The sequence below is a fragment of the Anomaloglossus baeobatrachus genome, chromosome 4, assembly GCF_048569485.1.
Source record: "Anomaloglossus baeobatrachus isolate aAnoBae1 chromosome 4, aAnoBae1.hap1, whole genome shotgun sequence".
In the NCBI taxonomy this organism is placed as follows: domain Eukaryota; kingdom Metazoa; phylum Chordata; class Amphibia; order Anura; family Aromobatidae; genus Anomaloglossus; species Anomaloglossus baeobatrachus.
This window is the reverse complement of record NC_134356.1, coordinates 414,150,971-414,172,800: the sequence shown is the minus strand read 5'-3', so window position 1 is coordinate 414,172,800 and position 21,830 is coordinate 414,150,971. Positions and strand designations below refer to the sequence as shown.

The 21,830-nt window shown below is 42.6% G+C and overlaps 1 protein-coding gene across 1 annotated transcript in view; it reads right to left on the bottom strand.

Annotated features, from left to right (window-relative positions):
• The window catches only part of LOC142302455 (uncharacterized), a 593,189-nt gene that overhangs the window by 360,616 nt on the left and 210,743 nt on the right, over positions 1-21,830 (bottom strand). The window contains exons 42-46 of the mRNA XM_075343517.1: positions 18,520-18,555; positions 15,983-16,015; positions 15,515-15,586; positions 14,949-15,008; positions 3,474-3,509 (exon numbers count right to left, since the gene is read on the bottom strand). Of these exons, the coding sequence (XP_075199632.1) occupies positions 3,474-3,509; positions 14,949-15,008; positions 15,515-15,586; positions 15,983-16,015; positions 18,520-18,555 (237 nt within the window). The remainder of the gene's footprint in view (positions 1-3,473; positions 3,510-14,948; positions 15,009-15,514; positions 15,587-15,982; positions 16,016-18,519; positions 18,556-21,830) is intronic.

Genomic DNA, 21,830 nt, shown 5'->3' with positions numbered 1-21,830 from the left:
AGTCCTAGATTAATCATGTCAGGCGTCTATGAGACACCCTCCATGATTAATCTGTAAGTTACAGTAAATAAACACACACACCAGAAAAAAATCCTTTATTAGAAATAAAAACACACACATATACCCTGGTTCACCACTTTAATCAGCCCCAAAAAGCCCTCCTTGTCCGGCGTAATCCAGGATGATCCAGCGTCGCTTCCACCGCAGCTGCATGGAGGTGACCGGAGCCGCAGCAGACACAGCCGCTCCGGTCACCTCCACACAGCAAATGAAGACAGCCGTGCGATCAGCTGCTGTCACTGAGGTTACCCGCTGTCACTGGATGCAGCGGTGGCCGCGGGTAACCTCAGTGACAGCAGCTGATCGCGCGGCTGTGTTCATTTGCTGTGTGGAGGTGACCGGAGCGGCTGTGTCTGCTGCAGCTCCGGTCACCTCCATGCAGCAGCGCTGGATGCGACGCTGGATCATCCTGGATTACGCCGGACAAGGAGGGCTTTTTGGGGCTGATTAAAGTGGTGAACCAGGGTATATGTGTGTGTTTTTATTTCTAATAAAGGATTTTTTTCTGGTGTGTGTGTTTATTTACTGTAACTTACAGATTAATCATGGAGGGTGTCTCATAGACGCCTGACATGATTAATCTAGGACTTATTGGCAGCTATGGGCTGCCAATAACTCCTTATTACCCCGATTTGCCAACGCACCAGGGTAAATCGGGAAGAGCCGGGTACAGTCCCAGAACTGTCGCATATAATGTATGCGGCAATTCTGGGCGGCTGTTGGCTGATATTGTTAGGGTGGGGGGCTCCCCATAACGTGGAGCTCCCCATCCTGAGAATACCAGCCTTCAGCCGTATGGCTTTATCTGGCTGGTTTTAAAAATGGGGGGAACCGCACGCCGTTTTTTTAAATTATTTAATTATTTATTTCACTACACAGTATAGACACGCCCACCGGCTGCTGTGATTGGGTGCAGTGTGACACCTGTCACTCAGAGTGGGGGCGTGTCTCACTGTAACCAATCATAGGCGCTGGTGGGCGGGGAAAGCAGGGAATACGAAATTGTTTAATGGGCGGCCGGCTTTTTCAAAACAGTAAAAGCCGCCGGAGCAGTGTGAATGCCGTGCAGCGCCGGGGATCGGGGATTGGTGAGTATATGAGAGAGGGCTGCTAACTTCAGTTACTCAGGAGATTAGCGGTCACCGGTGAGTCTTCACTGGTGACCGCTAATCAGGACGCGACACAGACAGAGCCGCAGCATGACCATGAAGTCGGGTGAAGTTCACCCGAGTTCATTCTGACAGTGCGGCTCTGTCTGTGTCTGCTGTCATCTGCCATTCAGCTCTGCTACATGGCTGTCTGTGTCTGCTGTTAGCGGCCATGTAGCAGAGCTGAATGGCAGATGACATAGTAAAAACGCATCCCACATTACACACGCTTGGCAAGTCAATAAATAAAAAAAAAAAAAAGGTGCTCAATGCATACGTCACAGAACACATGATCTAAAGGATCGCACACAAAATTGACCAATTTAACATAGACTACTAACGCTCGTGTGACAGCAAATGAACGACCAACGTGAAATCTCATAGATCCCGTATGCAACCTGGGCGTGTCACATCGCAAATGCGATTGTACAACTAATTGCAACGTGTAAAGTGGGCTTAAGGCCTCTTTCACACATCTGTGCAAAATACACACGTTTTGCATGGTCCGTGGTGTAGGTGCTTATGTGTGTGCGTGTGTCCGTGTGTGTGTTCAGCGTGTGCTGTCAGTGTGCTATCGTGTTACATCCGCATAGCATACGTACAGCATAAACATCTATACTTACCTGTCCATGGTGCTGCTGTGTCCGGTGCTGCTGCTGCTTCTGGTCTGAGGTGCAGTGAATATGCAATGAGCATAATGAGCGGGGGTCGGAAGCAAGTGACAGCAGTGCTGAAGATATCAGTGGTGGAGACAGGTGAGTATAGAAAAGCATTTTATTTCATAGATGTGTTTTCTCTGGTACATGTCACTCGGATCCTATCAGTGTGCGGGCCGTGTGACATCTATGCTACTGGAGAAAAACAGACATGTCTATGTGTGGAGCGCACGAACACACAAATGCTCCAAACTGACACTTGTCCGTGAGAAAACATGCACATGTACGCAAACCCATTGATTTTAATGGGTCTACAGGTGTTTGTGTCTCCAGTAGATGTGAAAATGGACGTCACATGTACCGGAAACACAAACGTGTGAAGGAGGCCTAAAAAGTAGTTGTTGACCACATATGAAGGATTGATAAACTCAGGAATAATTGTATAACAAATTGTTTGGTCCATTTTCTCCTATTACCCTTTTTGAAAATTAAAACTTTGGGGTCAAAGCAATATTTTAGTGTAAAAAAAAATGGTAATTTTTTATTTTCACAGCCCAATGTTATACAATTCTGTGAATCACCTGGGAATTAAAATTGCACACTTCAATCTATCATTTGGTGCCTTCGCCTCTTGGAGAAGCCATCACTTGACTCAATCTCTACATCCAGTTGTTTCCCATATCAATACACCCATTACATCCAAACTACTGGAAATAAACTTTTCTCCCACCATTCAACACTCTTTTCAACAGCCTACAGTACAGTTTTAATCCCCATCACTGCACTGAAATTGCTCTAGCCAAGATTACTAATGACTTACTAACTTCCAGAGCTAACAGACCATACTCTACAGCAGTGTTCCCCAACTCCAGTCCTCAAAAGCCAGCGACAGTGCACGTTTTGAGCATTTACTTTGTATTGCACATAATGGAATCCTCACCTGTACAGGTGATTAAATTATCACCTGTGCAATACTAAGGAGCTTTGTGAAGGTCTGGAGCTCTTTGAATTATCCTGCTGCATTCTGGACTCTGGGTTCTCCTGCGGTTGTATACACAATTTTATGATGTCTCACCCTCATTTTTTTGTTACTGAAGGCCTGGTAACAGGGTTTTATTGTGAGGGAGGGATAATTACTGGGTATACAGAGGCGCTAATTTTGGAGCATACTCCGGTGTTATGCAGGGTCGTACCTGTTTTGGGTTTTGTTAGGCATCTATAAGCCTTTTTGATAATTGACCCTGTATATTTTTTTGTACCTATGGTCACATATTTGTACATTTTTGTCTGTTTATTGTCAGGCATGTTCGTGATATTTTAATGATCTTTAATAAAAATTTGTATATTTTTATGGGAAACTGTTAATGTCAACATTTAAACTATTTTTCAATTATCTTTTTCAGAGTCCACCTCATTGGTAGTGCATTTCTAATGCAATTCTGGAAGCTCCTCTGAAAGAGGTCTCACTAAATGGTAGACAACAAGTAGAGCCAATACTCCATGCCTCCAACCCACTTTTGATTTTGACTCTTTAAACATACCTGAATTAACAACAATCATCAAATAAATTACAAGTCCTTAACACTCCCCTTTATTTTAATATACTTACTTTAGGACCAGGTTTGCCAGATAATCCAATATTTCCCTAAAATAAAAATAAAATCATAAACCAATTGTGGCTTCAAATAATTATTCTTACCAACAGATTGGCCTTAATAATGCTTACCAAAATAAACATGTTTTGCTAAATACACAGACAAGCAAAAGTAACAATGATTTGAACTTTTGACTTTCAGGCTCCAAATCTCACAATCCACTGCAGCTTTGAGCATGAGACTACCTTCATTTTATAGACATTCATCTTTTATTGTTTTGTTAGTATTTTGTAAATCCACTTTGAAAATCAACTTTTTTAAGCTTTCAAAACTGCCTGAATTTTTCTGGGCATGCTCTAGATCAAATTTAAGCATGTTTCGACAGGTAATAGCGTTGGTGCATACTGAACAACTCACTTGGGTATGTATAGAGTGTTTTCTTCAGCTCTACCCACAAGTATTCAATTGGGTTTAAGTCTGGTGACTGTGGGGGATAATCCAGCAACTCTACTTCATTGTCATTGAACCAATTCTTCGCCAAGTTTGATGTATGCTTTGGGTCATTGTCCTACTGGAACACTATGTTGTCCTTTTCATATCAATAGTACCTGAGTGTACGAAGTAACTTGTCTTGTATGATAGTCACTTATAGCTCAGCATTGAAACCATCATCGATCATGGTCAAGTATCCAACTTCTTTGGCTGTGAAACAACCCAATATCATTAGGTTTCCTTCACCAAACTTGTCAGTTCATTCAATTTCTCTATTGTAGCCCTCTCTTCCCTTATTTCTTCCAGACCCATTTACACTCATCAGAGCCTAGTCTATTGACTTTAATTTCATAGCTCCAAATCACCTGTTTCCACTCTTCTACTGTCCACTTTTTGTACCTCTTTGAAAACTCGAGCCAACGCTTTTTATGATGATAATGATGTTGAGGCTTCACCTTCTTTCAGGATACAATTCCAGACTTGTGGTATGTGCATAATACAGTGCTTGCATGGACGTCTGTGATTTCACTATTACGATGCATAGGAGCCACCTCCACTGCTGTGCTTGTTATGACAGACCTGATAGACCATGTGATGAGCCAACGTGCCTGGATGTCCACCTCTTAGCTTTTGAATGGATGAACAAACTTCATTTTGCATTTTTCAAATTGTCATGGCACTCACATGATGCAGTTTGACAATTCTCTTGGTCAAGAGACCACTATCGATGAGCTGGATGATGCGGTTTCTCTTTTCTTGAGAAATCTTAATGGCTGCTCTTCAATTCAAACCAGTGACCTTTCACTTGGTAATCAACCTAATAAAACACTGAGCTATTAGGGAATGTCAGAGTAGGTTGTAATTTGTACATAGTATACAGAAAAAAAAAAATTCAAACACTAGGAGAAAAACAGCAACAATGAAGTAACATGACAAGAATCTGCATAACTAATAATATGCTAAATAGTTATAAATAATGTTTATGGATGAGATAGCCAATATGATTGTCTATAAAATGAACATAAGCGAGCTTTACCCGCTGCGATATCGGTACCGATATCACTAGCGTGCATATGTAACAAGGCGAGCAGCTCTGACTGTTTTGTGATTAAAATGGACATGGAGACTGACATTACACAGGATGGTGCTGCCACCTTGTGGACAAGTGCTGAAACTGCTCAAGAGGTGGACGCTGTAAAATCTGATCCCCTCCCTCAGGCACTTGTTGTACAGGAAGTAAAAGTGCGGGAAAAGGACACTGAGCTACTGGAGCTGGACCTGAGCAGACCTGCCTCGGACTGCCCTCATCGCTGAAGTGTGAGGGATTTCCAGAACTGCTGCAGATGGGATACTAGACTCAAGGGACCTCCGGACTGTCTCCTTCCTCCGTACCAAAAGACTGTAAGCTAGTCCTCTGTTGAGAGGGCTGAAGATCTTCCCACTTCTCTCCCTTGGAGTCGCCGCCATTTACCCGGCGTCCAGGCCTGCTATGTGGGAGCCCTTCCTCCTTGTGTTTTGGACTGGTAATATAACCTATAGGGCAAGTCAGGGACAGAATTCTTGTTTATCATTGCTGTTTTTTTTGTGTTCTGCACCGCGCGTATGAAGTTAAAGACCCGATAGCAAACCCTGGTTATGTGTGCTGCTAAGCCAGCGGCGTGTGTCATTGAGATGTTTACCAGTAAAGAAATGTACCCTTACATAAAATCCGAGCTTGGGGATTTTGTTGGTGCAGATTATGGGAACCCAGCCGCGGCCTTACCAGAGGTCACTTCATCTGGCGTAGTCGGCAGGATCTGTGACCAGCAAAATCCCCTCCCGGTGGTAGCTTATAGTCAGACAGCTCCTCCGGCGTCTATTGTAAATCAAGTGAGAAAGTTTAACAGACGGAATTACCCTGTACCTGAATGGGCGGAACAACTTAGGATAGTGGGGGAAATGTATAATGTTGATCCTAAGACCTTAGCGGAAATGTCTATGCTGACATTAGAGGGGGAGGCATGGACGACGGTCAGACTGGAGACGGTTAGGGGCCAGCGTACATTAGATGACTTGGTGCGGGTGCTAGAGAACACCTATGGGCCGACCAGATACCTGGGAACACTGCGCTACATGTTCTTCTAGCGTACACAGCTCAAGTGGGAGGACATTCCCCTATATGTGAACGCCCTCCAAGTACTGCTGGAACAAGCCTGCAAAAATGGAGAAAATCTAGCTGGTACATCCTCCCGCGACCTGGTGCTGGGGGACCAATTCGTAATAGGACTGAGAGATCCGTATCTCAACCGCTCATTGCAGGACTTACTCCGGATAAATCCAGCCCTTACATTTCCTGAGGTTAAACAAGAAGGCAAGGAACGTGTTGTAGCCTATGCCAGTAAGTCCCTACATGAAGGTGAAAAGTATCCCACCAACTACAGTTCATTCCGGCTGGAGCTGTTGGCCTTGATGTGGGCAATGACTGAGAAATTTTCCGGATATCTGACGGGGACAGAAGTACTAGTCCTGACGAATAACAACCTTTTGGCTTAGAAAATGCGAAACTTGGGGCTATGGAGCAGCGATGGATGGCTCAGCTCTCCAAGTTTAACTACAAGATTAAATATAGAGCTGGGGCTGAAAATCAGAATGCGGACAGCCTGTCCAGAAGAACATCCCCCTCGCCCACTAAGGACCGGGACGAGGAGCTGGAAGGAGACGAGATGCCTGACTTTGCAAGACTAGCCCGGCAGATGATGGATTGTCGCCAGTATGCTGTGGATGAGGCTGGCACTCCAGTAGGGTCCCCATCGTCCCCACAGGAATTGTGCAGAATCCAGGACCGGAATGCTGAATGTGCCCTACTCAAACAATGGGTGAGGCAGCAGCAGAAGCCGTCCTCTGACATGCGGTTACGACTGTCCACCAGTACCCTGACCCTGCTCAGCCAATGGGATCATCTGATTCTGAGAGAAGGAGTGCTATACCAGAGGATCTTCCTATCCCATATGCTGGAGGAGTGTCTACAGGTTGTAGTGCCGGCCCAAATGGCCCTAGAGATGGTGGGAGAAGCACACAGGAGGAACGGAAACTTTGGGATAGACAAGACCTTCCGGTGGATCCAACAGTCCATCTACTGTCCGGGACTCCGCAAGCTGTTTGAAGATGTCTGCCAAGCCTTTCGCACCTGTGAGCTTTACAAGTCCGCAGAGCAGTGTGCACCTGTCCAAACAGTTGAGACATCCCGGCCCCTTGAGCTGTTGATGGTGGACTACCTGTCCATTGGGACGGCGAGTGGTGGCTACCAATACTGTCTGGTTATGGTAGACCATTTCACAAAATTCGCAGTTGCTGTTGCTACCAAAGATCAGAGTGCCGAGTCAGCTGCGCGGGCCATCTGTCGACAGTTCATCCAGGTCTATGGGTGTCCGGAGAGGTTGCACTCTGATCAGGGGGCTTGTTTTGAAGGTCAAATTATCGAGGAGCTGCATCGGATGTATGGGATCCAGAAGTCCAGAACCACCCCTTACCACCCACAGGGGAGAGGTGCGTGTGAGCGCTTTAACCAAACTCTACTCCAGTTGATCCACACCTTAGCCGATGACAAGAAAGACCAATGGCCCCAATTCCTCCCAGATTTAGTGTGGGTCTACAACAATCAAGTCCACTCCATGACGGGCTTTACCCCACACACCCTTCTCTTTGGCCGCCCAGGAAAAGGGGTCCATGACCTAAACCTGACCAGTCCTGAAAAAGATACCAGCGGTACCTATCCATCCTGGCTATACACTCACCGTCAGAAGATGGAAACTGTATACCGACTGTTAGGCCAACAAATCCGGGGCCAGAGACATGCTGACCCGCTCCCCGTACAGGAAGAACCCTTAGAAGTAGGACAGCTAGTCCTGGTTCGTATTATGAAGCTTCAAGGAAAACTCCAAGCTAAGTGGGAAGCTGAAGTCTATCGGGTAGTTGAGCGCCCCTACCTTGATGGTCATGTGTACAGAGTCTGGGGCGAAGATAGCGGCAACTCTTGCACCTTGCATCGGAATATGTTGCGCCCCTGCCGATCCCAGCCTGACCCCCTGACCACAGTACCCGGTGAGGATGACACTGCTGACATGACTGACACCATTGATATTACTCAGCATAGTGACCTTGTTGACTCCGAGACTGATTACCCGCCTGCTCAGACTGGCTCTCCCTCTAGGGAACTGACGGAGGTAGAGAGTGTAACCAGTAATAGAGTGGAGGGAAACCAACCTCTGCGGTGTACTACCCGCACCACTGCCGGGGTTCCTCCTGGACAGTCTTATAGGGACCAGTATGTATGATCCGCTTCTCAGCCTCCCCCTGCCACAGCCTAAGTCCTCGCTGCCTTGGAACCTGTGAATGTTGACAGGGACTGCCAACCTTTCAGTGGGGGGATATGTAACGAGGCGAGCAGCTCTGACTGTTTTGTGATTAAAATGGACATGGAGACTGACATTACACAGGATGGTGCTGCCACCTTGTGGACAAGTGCTGAAACTGCTCAAGAGGTGTACGCTGTAAAATCTGATCCCCTCCCTCAGGCACTTGTTGTACAGGAAGTAAAAGGACGGGAAAAGGACACTGAGCTACTGGAGCTGGACCTGAGCAGACCTGCCTTGGACTGCCCTCATCGCTGAAGTGTGAGGGATTGCCAGAACTGCTGCAGATGGGATACTGGACTCAAGGAACTTCCGGACCGTCTCCTTCCTCCATACCAAGAGACTGTAAGCTAGTCCTCTGTTGAGAGGGCTGAGGATCTTCCCACTTCTCTCCCTTGGAGTTGCCGCCGTTTACCCGGAGTCCAGGCCTGCTATGTGGGAGCCCTCCCTCCTTGTGTTTTGGACTGGTAATAAAAAACCTATAGGGCAAGTCAGGGACAGAATTCTTGTTTATCATTGCTGTTTTTTTTGTGTTCTGCACCGCGCGTCTGAAGTTAAAGACCCGGATAGCAAACCCTGGTTATGTGTGCTGCTAAGCCAGCGGCGTGTGTCATTGAGATGTTTACCAGTAAAGATTGATGCACCCTTACATAAAATCCGAGTGTGAGGATTTTGTTGGCGCAGATTATGGGAACTCAGCCGCGGCCTTACCCGAGGTCACTTCACATACCCGCCCCCATCGCGCACAAAATCGCGCACCCCCGTCACACGGACTTGTCTGTCCTGCGACGTCGCTCTGGCCGGCGATCCGCCTCCTTTCTAAGGGGGCTGGTCGCGCGGCGTCACAGCGACCAATAGAAGCGGAGGGGCGGAGATGAGCGGGACGTAAACATCCCGCCCACCTCCTCCTTCCGCATTGCCGATGGAGGCAGGTAAGGAGATGTTCCTCGCTCCTGCGGTGTCACACATAGCGATGTGTGCTGCCGCAGGAACGAGGAACAACATCGTTAATTAGAAGAGAACAATTTTTTGTTTTAGGACGACCTCTCCGCGGCAAACGATTTTGTCCACTTTTGCGATCATTTTAGGTCGCACAAAAGTGTCACACGCTGTGATATCATTAATGACGCTGGATGTGCGTCACTAACGACGTGATCCCGACGATAAATCATTAACGATATTGTAGCGTGTAAAGCCCCCTATAGTCTCATGCTCAAAGCTGTAGTGGATGATGAAATATGGAGCCTGAAAGTCAAAAGTTTAAAACATTGTTACCATTTTGCAAGTCATTGTAATAACAATGTAAGTTGCCTTGATGTCCTACTGAAAACAACATAGAAATGTTTCCTAAGGGCTCTCTAACACAAGCCGAGTGGTATCTAATGTTTTGTTGGATAGCACACAGCCCAATGGTATACTATGTTGCTGTGCTGACTAGCACTTTTTAACTCATACTGATTCAGCATGAGAAACAAATCTCAGCATGCTGCGAGTGCATCCGATAATTGAATGACAAGCACCCATTCAAGTCTATGTGTGCGTGAAAATCATTGGACTGGAATAATATAAGATGACATCCTAGTGCAGTCCAATATACGCCGACACAGAAAATGGAGAAATTAAGTTCTCAGCTGTGCTCCAATTCTTGCATGTGAGAGAACTGGATCACAGTATACTCTGATCAAAATTTGATGCAAGTGTCATTACCATAAACATGCCGACTCTCTCAAATGAGAGAATTTACACCTGTGGGAGCGAGCCCTAATACAGAGGATTTTACACCACAAAAAACAAATAATCAATTTGAACTTAGATTAATAACCAATGTTATGTAAACCATTTTTTCCAGCATTTTAACCCTTAGACCTTAGAGTTTGACTACAATGTTAACTTTATATTAATGATGAATGGACCTGTGGAAATTTGAGTTCGACCAGACTTTAGTTAAAAGTTTGGTTGGGGACCCAGACTTCACCCACACTTGCCCTTAGACGCAGACCTCCATATAAGTCAATGGAGACCGCAACTTCTGTGCTGTAAAATGGCTGTAAAATGGTTGAAGGGCTAGGAGTCTTGAGAATGAAGCAAATGGGGGCAATTGTGCTGCAAACATGTGGATATGAAGTAAATAAAAAAAAAGACTTGGGCTCCCACCTATTTTTGATTACCAGCACAGGTAAAACAGACAACTATGGACTGAAACCCTTAGCTCTCTGCTTTTCCCTGGCTGGTTATCAAAAATAGAGGGCGTCCCAAGCCTTTTTTATTTATTTATTTAAATAAATAATTAAAAAAATGTTGTGGGCTCCATGCTATTTTTGATAACCAACCTAAGTAAAACAAGCAACTGGGGGCTTGTATTATCAGGGTGGGAAGACTCATGGTTATTTGGCCCCTCCCAGCCTAAAAATAGCAGCCCATCCATTAGATGCACCAATTCTAGTGCTTTACCAGGCCATGTCCTCAGACACTGATCACAGCAGAGGGCAGTATATCCGTCATGGATGCTGAAGCAGTGTGCAAAGATATGGAAAACTGATAAAGCACTTCTGGTGATCCTTCTCCTGATGTGATGTTCCTCCCAGGACACTAATTTGCAGGAACTCACTGCTTTAATGCAGAGAGGCCACAGAGGAACTAATATTGTACATGCAAGATGCTTGTCGAGTTCCTACTACGGTAGACACCAAAGTATTCTTAAATATATACAGGTATATGTGATAAGATATAAAGTAATGTAGGAAAGTAATACTAAGTATAGAAATGCATAAGATGTATTAATGAAAAGATGTAGTAGTGAAGGTTAAGCAATGTAGTATAATGATGTATAGTGTCCGCAAGTAAACGTCACCATCTAGTGTCATTATATTATAAGTATATACTGTAGGTAAAAGGTTATGTAGGATGTTTTGGTAAGATAGGTTGCCTGGTAACTGACTGCACGGCAAGAAACAGTTAAGCTGTGTGACTGGCCCACAAGAGAGGAACCAATGCACAGTGGGAAGAGGCAGTTTCTACGGAAAGGACATACTCCATCTTAGAATTCAGAAAAAGGCTGGCAAATGAATAGGAAAGATGTGCAGTCTGTCAAGTTGCGTTTTGATCTCATTCTCTGGGTGACTTGTGGAAGCTGCAAAGTTGAGACCAAACAAGAGTAACATGAGAGAACAAACGGCCATACGGAATATGGTTGTAACCTAGAATGGAGATCAACAACTAAGGCCTCAGTTCCACTTGCCATTAACATAGACAAGTGCAATCTGATAAAATGTTGGAATGCATTTGAACCAGTGGTAAACAATGGGGCAGTGTCCATCTGCTATTTTTTTCTTATGCCAGATCGGCATTAGAAAAGAATGGCAATATGCTGTATTTGGCAGTGAGTCATATATCACACACACACATACAAGTCTATGGGTGCGTATGAAACATCGCACTGCACTCAGATATCATCAATGTGCTGTGCAATATTACATGGTTACATATGTTGAAAAAATACCTAGGTTCATCTAGTTCAACTTTTCTCCAACAAATACACATTTCGTCACTAAATCATTTATAACTGACAAGGTTGTGTGTACTGAGGAAATCCATCCAGCCCTTTTTTAAAAGCTGTTCGTGTCTGCCATTACTACCTTCTTGTGGTAGTATATTCCACAATCTTACTGCTCTATCTGTAAAGAACCCTTTCCTATTTAGCTGCCAGAATCGCCTTTCTTCCACCCACTGTGACTGCCCCCTGTTCCTTAGTATTGTCTTTGGAAGGAATCAGTCATGTGCCAGGCCTTTATATTGACCACACATGTATTTATACATATAAATGAGATCTCCTCTGAGACGTTTTTTTTTCTAAGCTAAACAAATCCAACCTCACATCATATGGGAGGCTTTTCATTCCTTGCAATGATCTAGTTGCCCACCTTTCAACTAAATTTAACTATTGAATATCCTGTTTAAAATGTGGAGCCCAAAACTGGATCTCATATTCTAGATGTGGCCTTACAAGTGATTTATAGAGGTGTAGTGATACATTGGGATCACGGGATCTAATTTCTGTTTTTATACACTCTAAAATTTTAAAATGGTTTTGCAGCTGCTGCTTGACATTGAGTGCTGCTGCTCAGCTTATTTGTAACCAGAATACCCAAGTCTTTCTCCTGTTCTGTAGTCCCGAGTTTACTTCCATTTAATGTATACGCATTTATAGGATTACTCTGTTAAAGGTGCATTACTCTACATTTATCAACATTAAATCTCCTTTGCCAAGTGTCTGTCCATTTTGACATATTCTCCAGATCATTTTGTAATATTGTACTATCAAGGTCAGTTTTTAATATCCTCCATAGTTTGGTGTCATCAGCAAAGACTGACGCTTTACTCTCAATCCCATCCACAAGGTCATTAATAAAGAGAATAAAAAGAATCGGTTCTAACATAGATCCCTGCAATACCCAACAGCTGACTATGGCCCATTTAGATAATGTACCATTTATGACTACTTTTTGACTCCTATCTTTTAGCCAATTCCTTACTCATCATATTTACGCACAGATAGGCAGTGGAAAAGAGAGGGAAAGCGGGTGACACGGTGGCTCAGTGGTTAGCACTACAGCCTTGCAGCGCTGGGGTCCTGGGTTCGAATCCCACCATGGACAACATCTGCAAGGAGTTTGTATGTTCTCCCCGTGTTTGCGTGGGTTTCCTCTGTGTACTGCGGTTTCCTCCCACACTCCAAAGACATACAGATTGGGACTTTAGATTGTGAGCCCCAATGGGGACAGCGTTCCTGATGTATGTGAAGCGCTGCGGAATATGTTAGCGCTATATAAAGATTTATTTATTTATTTATTTTACTCTGTCCCTCTTCTCCGCTCCTGTAATCCAACAGGAAGATCGGATCATGGACGCATGACACTTGGCTCACACTCGTAGAAGAGCCTGAGCCAAGGGTCATTAGGATCAGATGCGATATGCTAGTAGAACTGAGGCCTAAACCTGAGACTGATAAAGTAGATAAACACGACCTTTGAGGGTAGGGTCTAGATCAAACGCTTAGTAGCAGGCCCCGAGTAGCTTGCAGTTGAAAGGTAACGGCACGGAACAGTGTTGGACGCAAAATGAGTAAGCAGTTCTTGGTGACAGATCCTAGAGCATTGTTACTCCCTGTTGCTGGGAGAATGCAGGAACCGCTGGTGGACAAGAATGACTTTCTCGTGCTGTTCTGTTATGCTAAGCTGGGTGGTGACAGGAGGACTGGAAACATGTACAATAATAAAAGCTGAGGTGAACTTGAAGGAAGTGTGTCTGTCGATGTTTTGTGTAACTGAAATGTCCGATAAGAAGTGTATCCACTACACCTTGTGTATAATTGTCAACCAGAGACTGTCTATCAGAGGGAATGCCTCACCCGTGACTTCAGTCCCATGCTACCTTTCTACATACATGCCTCTACTGGGGATATTGCTTCAGCAGAAGGATTACCAGGAGTGCTTTAGACGTTTTCCCTGCCTGTGCAAACTGTTCACTCTGCTCAGCACAAGCGATCGGAGTGTGCAGGTATAAAGTCCTGTAGAGAGACTAGTAAAATAAATAAAAAAATGTAAAAAACGAGTTTTAAAGAAAATAAAAAAAACCCCGAAAAGTTCAAATCACCCCCTTTTGCCCCATTGAGAATAAAAGAATAAAATAAAAAATACACAAATTTGGTATTGCCGAGTTCACAAATGCCCAATCAAAATATAAAAGCATTTAAGCCGATCAGGACACAGAGTACTGAGAAAAAAAATCCTAACACCAAAATTACGTTTTTTATGGTCGCCGCAGGTGATCAAAGCATCGCATCAACACAAAAATTGAATAATTAAAAATGCCAGCTAAAGACACAAAAAATAAGCTGTCACTGAGCACCAGATCCAGAAAAATGAGGAATGCTACGGTCTAGGAAAATGGCGCCAAAAGCGCAATTCTTTTTTTTTTTTTTTTACAAACTTAAGAATTTTTTTCATACTTTGATAAAAGTAAAACTATACATGTTTGGTATCTACAAACTCGTACTGACCTGGAAAATCCTATTGTCAGGTCAGTTTTACCATATAGTAAACATGGTAAATAAAAAAAAAACAATCATGCAATAGCACTTTTTTTTTGCAATTTCCCTGCACTTGGAATATTTTCCTGTTTTTCAATACAATATGAGACAAAACGAATTGTGTTAATCAAATGTACAACTCGTCCCAAAAAAACAAGCCCTTATATGGCTATATTAACAGAACAATAAAAAACGAAAACGTAAAAAGGAAAATCGCAGGAGGGTGAATGGTTAATTAATCATATTTCGAAAATCTTTTCATTATTTTATGCAGAATATAACATAGTATTAAAAAGGTGGTGTATTTTTTTTGTGAAAGGTACTTTTTAAGGAATTAAAAATGTCATTAGATATATATCCAAACAAAAAAGAAGTCAGGATGGAAATCTACAGAATGATAACATTTCCATAACACTAGCATGAACCACAAGATATATTACCATAACCAGTAGACTCACGTGCAAGATTACTTGTTCAAAACATACAGTACACCTAAACAGAATGCTAAATTTACTCACTCTCTCCCCATTGTCTCCCTTTAATCCGGGCTGACCAGGAATTCCATACCCAGGTTCCCCCTAAAATAAAGACATTTCTTTTTACTTTTCATGTGTATAGTGTTCACTAATTGATCATAGTTAAGCATGAAATTACTACTATGAAGGCATTGATGTGTGGAAATTGCAAACACTGCTTTATTCCCAAAATACAGTACAAATGCACCAATGGTTACAATTTAGGCATTTATTGATATTTAGCTGTTGCGCCATTAATGCATAGAATGCGTAAACGCCAAACTCCTGACCCAATGTTGTCTGAAATGCATTTAAATAGCCTTGTGTTGTAATTACCATTAAAAACAGCATTGATTTAGAAAATCAAAATGCTAGGAGATGTTTATGTAGTGACCAAAACACATTTCATTATATATACATGGCCTTTTATGTTAGTTTTTTCTGCACTTGAATCATAGAGTACCTTCGCGAAGCAACTGAATGATACAATCTGATTTATGAAATTATTATTCTTCCTAGACTCTTTCTAGATTAGATAATGATTGTTCTAGAGTAAATGAGGTTTGTACCTTAACTCCTTTGTCTCCTTGATCTCCTTTGATTCCTTTAGGACCTACCGCACCAATGGGTCCAATATCACCCTAATAAATAAAGTAAGATCTATTATTAATAAAACTTATAAACCCACAATGAAACAAGCTCTTAATTCTGTACCACAAAAGTATTAGATAGTTGTTAGCCTTTTTATTACAGAGGGTCTGGGGACGCCAGGGGTTTGGGCTTCCACATCCAAATGAGATAGACAAATTAAATTTACCATAGATAACTTCATATACTTGGCCCAGGGAAAACATTTCCAATTATGTATTAAATATTGGTGATGATATTTGTGGCCAGTAAACTCAACTTTAGAACCCACTGCGAGACACTTGCTGCCAAATCAAATACCCATGTGTTTTTTGAACCTTTATCGTTAACTTAACCTATAAAAATGAATTGTTGTACAGCATGTTATCTATTAATTTGTTTATACATACCCTGTTACCTTTTTTACCAGTTGGTCCAACTACCTGCAGAATACAACATCAACATATTAAAAGGAAAAAAAAATCAAAATTGTTGGGTGTATCTTATTTTTGTATATGTGTCAGAAAACCTCAATTTTAAGGTCACACACCCAACTATTTTAAGTATTCCATAGGTTATCAATAGCTGCATTTTACAGATCTACGATGTACGGAAAAAGCTGTTATTACTTAAGAAATTACCATTTTTTCCATAAAATTATAGTAAGAGTAAAATTTAAATACAACTGTGTAATATATCTTATCACAAAAATAACTCTTTCACCTCTTAAACCAGTCTAGTAAAATCTGTGTTTAATGAGGCAGTAAAAAAAATTGGTTTTCGGCTCATATAGGAATGAAATGAGAGTTGCTGCTCATAAAAGTTATGAAAAAAGAAGGGGGAAGGAGAAGGAAAGATGTACATACAGACACGCTGCTGAAATAATAGCTACATTTAAACAGAATTTTCATTTATTCATTCAAGAATTGAACCTTTAGTCAAGCATTAAATTAAAGGGCGACAGTACTTTCAAGTAACTTTTCAGAATAGACTGTCCTGTGTCAGTAAATAGGGTATAACACTATTACTGCCCATTATATGAATTATATACTGCATTTTCACTAGTCATTCCATCTGCAGTCTCTCTCTTTTAATTTGCAATCCACTCTGAGCTGGTGGGAAAAGACTAGCTACCGTGATTTATACCTTACCCAGAACACAGAGATGAAGAAGAAACAAGAAGCATGGAGGAAATTACACAGCATTAGGAATTGATGACTAAAATGATGTAAAAGACTTGTTAGAAAGCTTAGCATGATCTTTCCGTGTCTGCTTTTTTTCTCACTCTACTCCACTCCCCCCATCTCCCAGTATAATGGGCTGTGACACACGACACCACTAGCAATTAGTGTTGAGCGGATCCGAACTGTAAAAATCCTGATCCGTGTGGTTTCAGCGTCCGATCCTGATCCGACCCGGCCGCGGGAATACGGGATTTTTTTATTTTTTTTTTCCTCTCTCTCTCTCTTATCTCTTCTCTCTCTCTTCTCTCTCTTATCTCTCTCCTCTCTCTCATCTCTCTTCTCTCTCTCTTCTCTCTCTTCTCTCTCTCTTCTTTCTCTCTTCTCTCTCTCTCTCTCGTCCCCGCATCTGCTCCCCATTCACATACATGGGTTCGGACTCCGGATCGGATCCGGACTTCTTTTACAACCCACGACGGATCTGCCGGACCCGGATTATTAAAAGTCCGCTCAACTCTACTAGCAATCCATCTTGTGTGCTGGACTTGAGATGTGTTTTCATAGTAGATGGTGAGTTCACAATGCAGCATTGAGAAAAAAAAAATGGCTGATTAGTGGGAAATATTATTATTATATCTCAAGTTCCAGTCCCAGTTTAATCTTTGTATGGTGTAGAAATAGGCAAGTATTAATTGGTAAACTCTCTGTATGTTGTAAATGAACAGTAGTTCAATTATTATTAAATGTTTATCAGCTCTTAATTTTAGGAAAACGTCTTAGTGTTAATTCAAACTTGCCTTTAAAGCTATGGACACCTTTCATATAATGAAAATAATTTTTGCATAAGTTAGTGGTTACCTTTAGGTAATACAATTGCTTAAAGGGAACCTGTCAAGTGAAAAAATACTATTAATCTGCAGATATGAGGTTAATATGCAAGTGAATAGCAATTGGAGTTAATCTGCAGGTGAATAGCAATTGGAACCTGCTTGGCGCCTACACATTGTGAGGAAATGGACTTTCTTCCTCCCAGCAGCATTCGAGTTTCTGTCACTGGTGTGACACCAGTGCGAATTCAGTCACCGTCCAGTGTATTGAGAGCAGCGGCTGTAACCACACCCCCTGCACTGATTGACAGCATGTTCCAATGCAGAGCAGCTGTTAATAGCATTTTTTCATGTGCCAGGTTCCCTTTCTCTTGCAGGAGTGTCTCTCGCAATAATATAGGTTGGATATGAAGTATGTGCATGCCCTGTCTGCTTATGTTTTAAGTAGCTAATATGTATGCACAGCTTCCTACATTTATTTCCTCCTACATTTATTTCCTCCTCATGTGTTTTTCTCCTTTTCTAAAGTGTTTTTTCTCTTCGAAATCTGAGATACTTTCTGCCCACTCCAGGCTGTATGGATCTGTATACAACCCAATCCACTTTGCTGTCTCTAGCACTGAAAAAAATAGAGAGGATAGGAGAGAGAGCTTCCGTAACTAGCAGCATTACGGATTTATAACAGTTTTGTAAAAAGCCAAAAGTTAGATACAGGACTTACAGACACTGTGTAGTAGCAATGCTATAGAAAACATTCACTGATGACTATATTGATACTTACTTAAGTTTGCACATAGGAAGCAACTAAACAAAAATACATGTGCAAAGGTGTGTGTATGCGTGTGTGTGTGTATGTGTGTGTGTGTGTGTGTGTGTGTGTATATGAATTAAGAGCTGGGAACTGATAAACAATATATATTAAACAGTATTATTGGTTACCCCCATTGCCGGAGCGCCTGGAAAACCTTGGGTTCCCTATAGAAAAAATAATATTAATTACACAATGTTTCTAATTTATAACATTTCACCTAGAAGTTAACCAACAGATTCAGTTTTACTGTGTGGGCCACAAGTGGCAACAGCCCCCACCCCTTGAAATTTGAAACCAATTGGTTTGCGGCGTCATTTTCTGAGACATGTACCTTATTCATTTTTATGCGGACTTGAGGTTGTTTGACTTGTATGATGATTTGGGTTTTTTTGTGTCACATTTATTTATATCGTTTTGGGGTACAAGTTATGTTATAATCATTTTTTATTGCATTTTTGATGGGAATAGCAGCAACTGAAAAACACCAGTTCTGGAGTATTGACTTTTTTTCCCCCATTTCTGCAAACAGCATATGGAATAAATATGTTTAGACTTTATTAGTTTAAATAATTGGACACGCAGAAATGCAAAATATGTTGGGTGGTTTTTTTTTTCATTTTTGCTATTATTTGCTGTTCACTTTTTGGGAAAATGTCAGTAATTTAAAATTTTACATTTTTTTATCTTCATTTTGCATTTTAATTAGTCCCCTTAGAGGATTTGAACCTGGGCACTTCTTGATCACCTAAAGTAATGTAGTACAGTACTTCAATTAAATAGATGATTTCCTTTGAAGCCCAGCAACGAGCAGTTCTGGGTGTATATTGCTATTCCCTGCCTAACCATCCCTGCATACATTAGCATAGATAAAGGGATCTTTATTTTTATCTTTATTGATCTAAAGATCTTTTATCTTATGCTAATGAGCACAGGGACTCGTCCCAAGGGCGTTATATCCCTCGACTAGTACGCCCTCTTAGCATGGTAGTACACCCACAGGGATGTACTAACATGCTATTCAATTCAGCATCTCAGCAGTGACGCACGTAACTGTGTTCTTTGTGACCGCTCTTCTGAATGTCCGGCACTTCCAGTCTCTGAAGCCGGGACGCATACACCCGGCTTCATACTGCGCATGACCAGAAGTGCCCGGCATTCAGAAGCACGGTCACAGCGAACACAGGTATGTGCGTCACTGCTGGTGATGCTGAATTGAATGGCATGTTAGTATGCCCCTGTGGGCGTACTACCATGCTAAGAGGGCGGACTAGTTGGGGGATATAACGCCCTTGGGACTAGTCCCTGCTCTCTTTAGCATGAGATAAAAGATCTTTAGAAATACTTTTTCCAAACATCTTGATATCTATACTAGTGTATAGAGGGACAGTTAGGCAGGGATTAGAAATATGCACCCAGGACTGCTTGTGGTTCTGAGTGCATATTGCAAGTCAAACTTGTGTTATGAGAGCAAGGTAACAGAGCCGGTACCCATGCTTCATGGAGCAAGCCTAGTTCCTGAGCCCGCTCCATACAGTGATAAAGAACAGTCATCAGTATAGTATTACATGGGCTGTAAGGAATTAGAAAATATAGCTACATTCTTTCAAAAACAATGTCTGTAGTCTGTCTGGATTTGTATCTTAGGCATATTATTTTTGATGTGACTGAGCTGCAATGTCACACATCTGATGTACAGTATAAGAGTAGAGTTGAGAGCGGTTCGTGGTTCGTGGTTCTCCAGTTCTAGGCTCGAGTGATTTTGGGGCATGTTCTAGATCGAACTAGAACTCGAGCTTTTTGCAAAAGCTCGATAGTTCTAGAAACGTTCGAGAACGGTTCTAGCAGCAAAAAACCAGCTAAATCCTAGCTTGGTTTCTGCTGTAATAGTGTAAGTCACTCTGTGAATCACACTATTATGACATTTCAGTGTATAGTGTGCGTGAACAGCACCTTCAGATCACTGCTGTTTCTATAATGGCGATCGCCATTTTTTTTTTTTTTTTTTCTTGTCTTCCTTCCCTAAGCGCGCGCGTGTAGTGGGGCGGGCCAGCATGTCAGCCAATCCCAGACACACACACAGCTAAGTGGACTTTGAGCCAGAGAAGCAACGGCATGTGTGATAGGATGTCCATGTCACATGTCCCTGCATTATAAAACCGGACATTTTCTTCCAGGACGCCATTATCTGCCTTCTGCGTCTTTGGTGTCAGACATCACTGTCGCAGCTCCGTCCTCCTGAGTCCTATCGCCGATACAGCTGTATGCGCTGCATACACAGCGTTAGACAGCTTAGGGAGAGCACTTTATAGCAGTCCTTTTAAGGGCTCAAACCGGCAGGGTCAGAGTTAAGGTGACAGGTCCTGAAAACAGCGCCAGCGTCTGTGTAGCCAAGGTCAGGGATTTCCTCCCTGCATTTCCCTATTAGGAGGGATAGAAAGGCAGGCTTCCATTCCTCTACCCAGAGCCCCAAAATCCTGGCACTGTACCCTCGTGTCCTCTGCATACTCCAACTCATTATAACTAAGCCATTATACTAGCAAACACTCAGTGTACCTAGTGGCATCCTATCTGTGGCTATTGGACTTTGCTATAGTCCCACTAGTGCAAAGACATTTGCAGAGCGCGTCTGCCTGCGTTGCACACTCCAACTCATTATAACTAAGCCATTATACTAGCAAACACTCAGTGTACCTAGTGGCATCCTATCTGTGGCTATTGGACTTTGCTATAGTCCCACTAGTGCAAAGACATTTGCAGAGCGCATCTGCCTGCGTTGCACACTCCAACTCATTATAACTAAGCCATTATACTAGCAAACACTCAGTGTACCTAGTGGCATCCTATCTGTGGCTATTGGACTTTGCTATAGTCCCACTAGTGCAAAGACATTTGCAGAGCGCATCTGCCTGCGTTGCACACTCCAACTCATTATAACTAAGCCATTATACTAGCAAACACTCAGTGTACCTAGTGGCATCCTATCTGTGGCTATTGGACTTTGCTATAGTCCCACTAGTGCAAATACATTTGCAGAGCGCATCTACCTGCGTTGCACACTCCAACTCATTATAACTAAACCATTATACTAGCAAACACTCAGTGTACCTAGTGGCATCCTATCTGTGGCTATTGGACTTTGCTATAGTCCCACTAGTGCAAAGACATTTGCAGAGCGCATCTGCCTGCGTTGCACACTCCAACTCATTATAACTAAGCCATTATACTAGCAAACACTCAGTGTATCTAGTGGCATCCTATCTGTGGCTATTGGACTTTGCTATAGTCCCACTAGTGCAAAGACATTTGCAGAGCGCATCTGCCTGCGTTGCACACTCCAACTCATTATAACTAAGCCATTATACTAGCAAACACTCAGTGTACCTAGTGGCATCCTATACGTGGCTATTGGACTTTGCTATAGTCCCACTAGTGCAAAGAC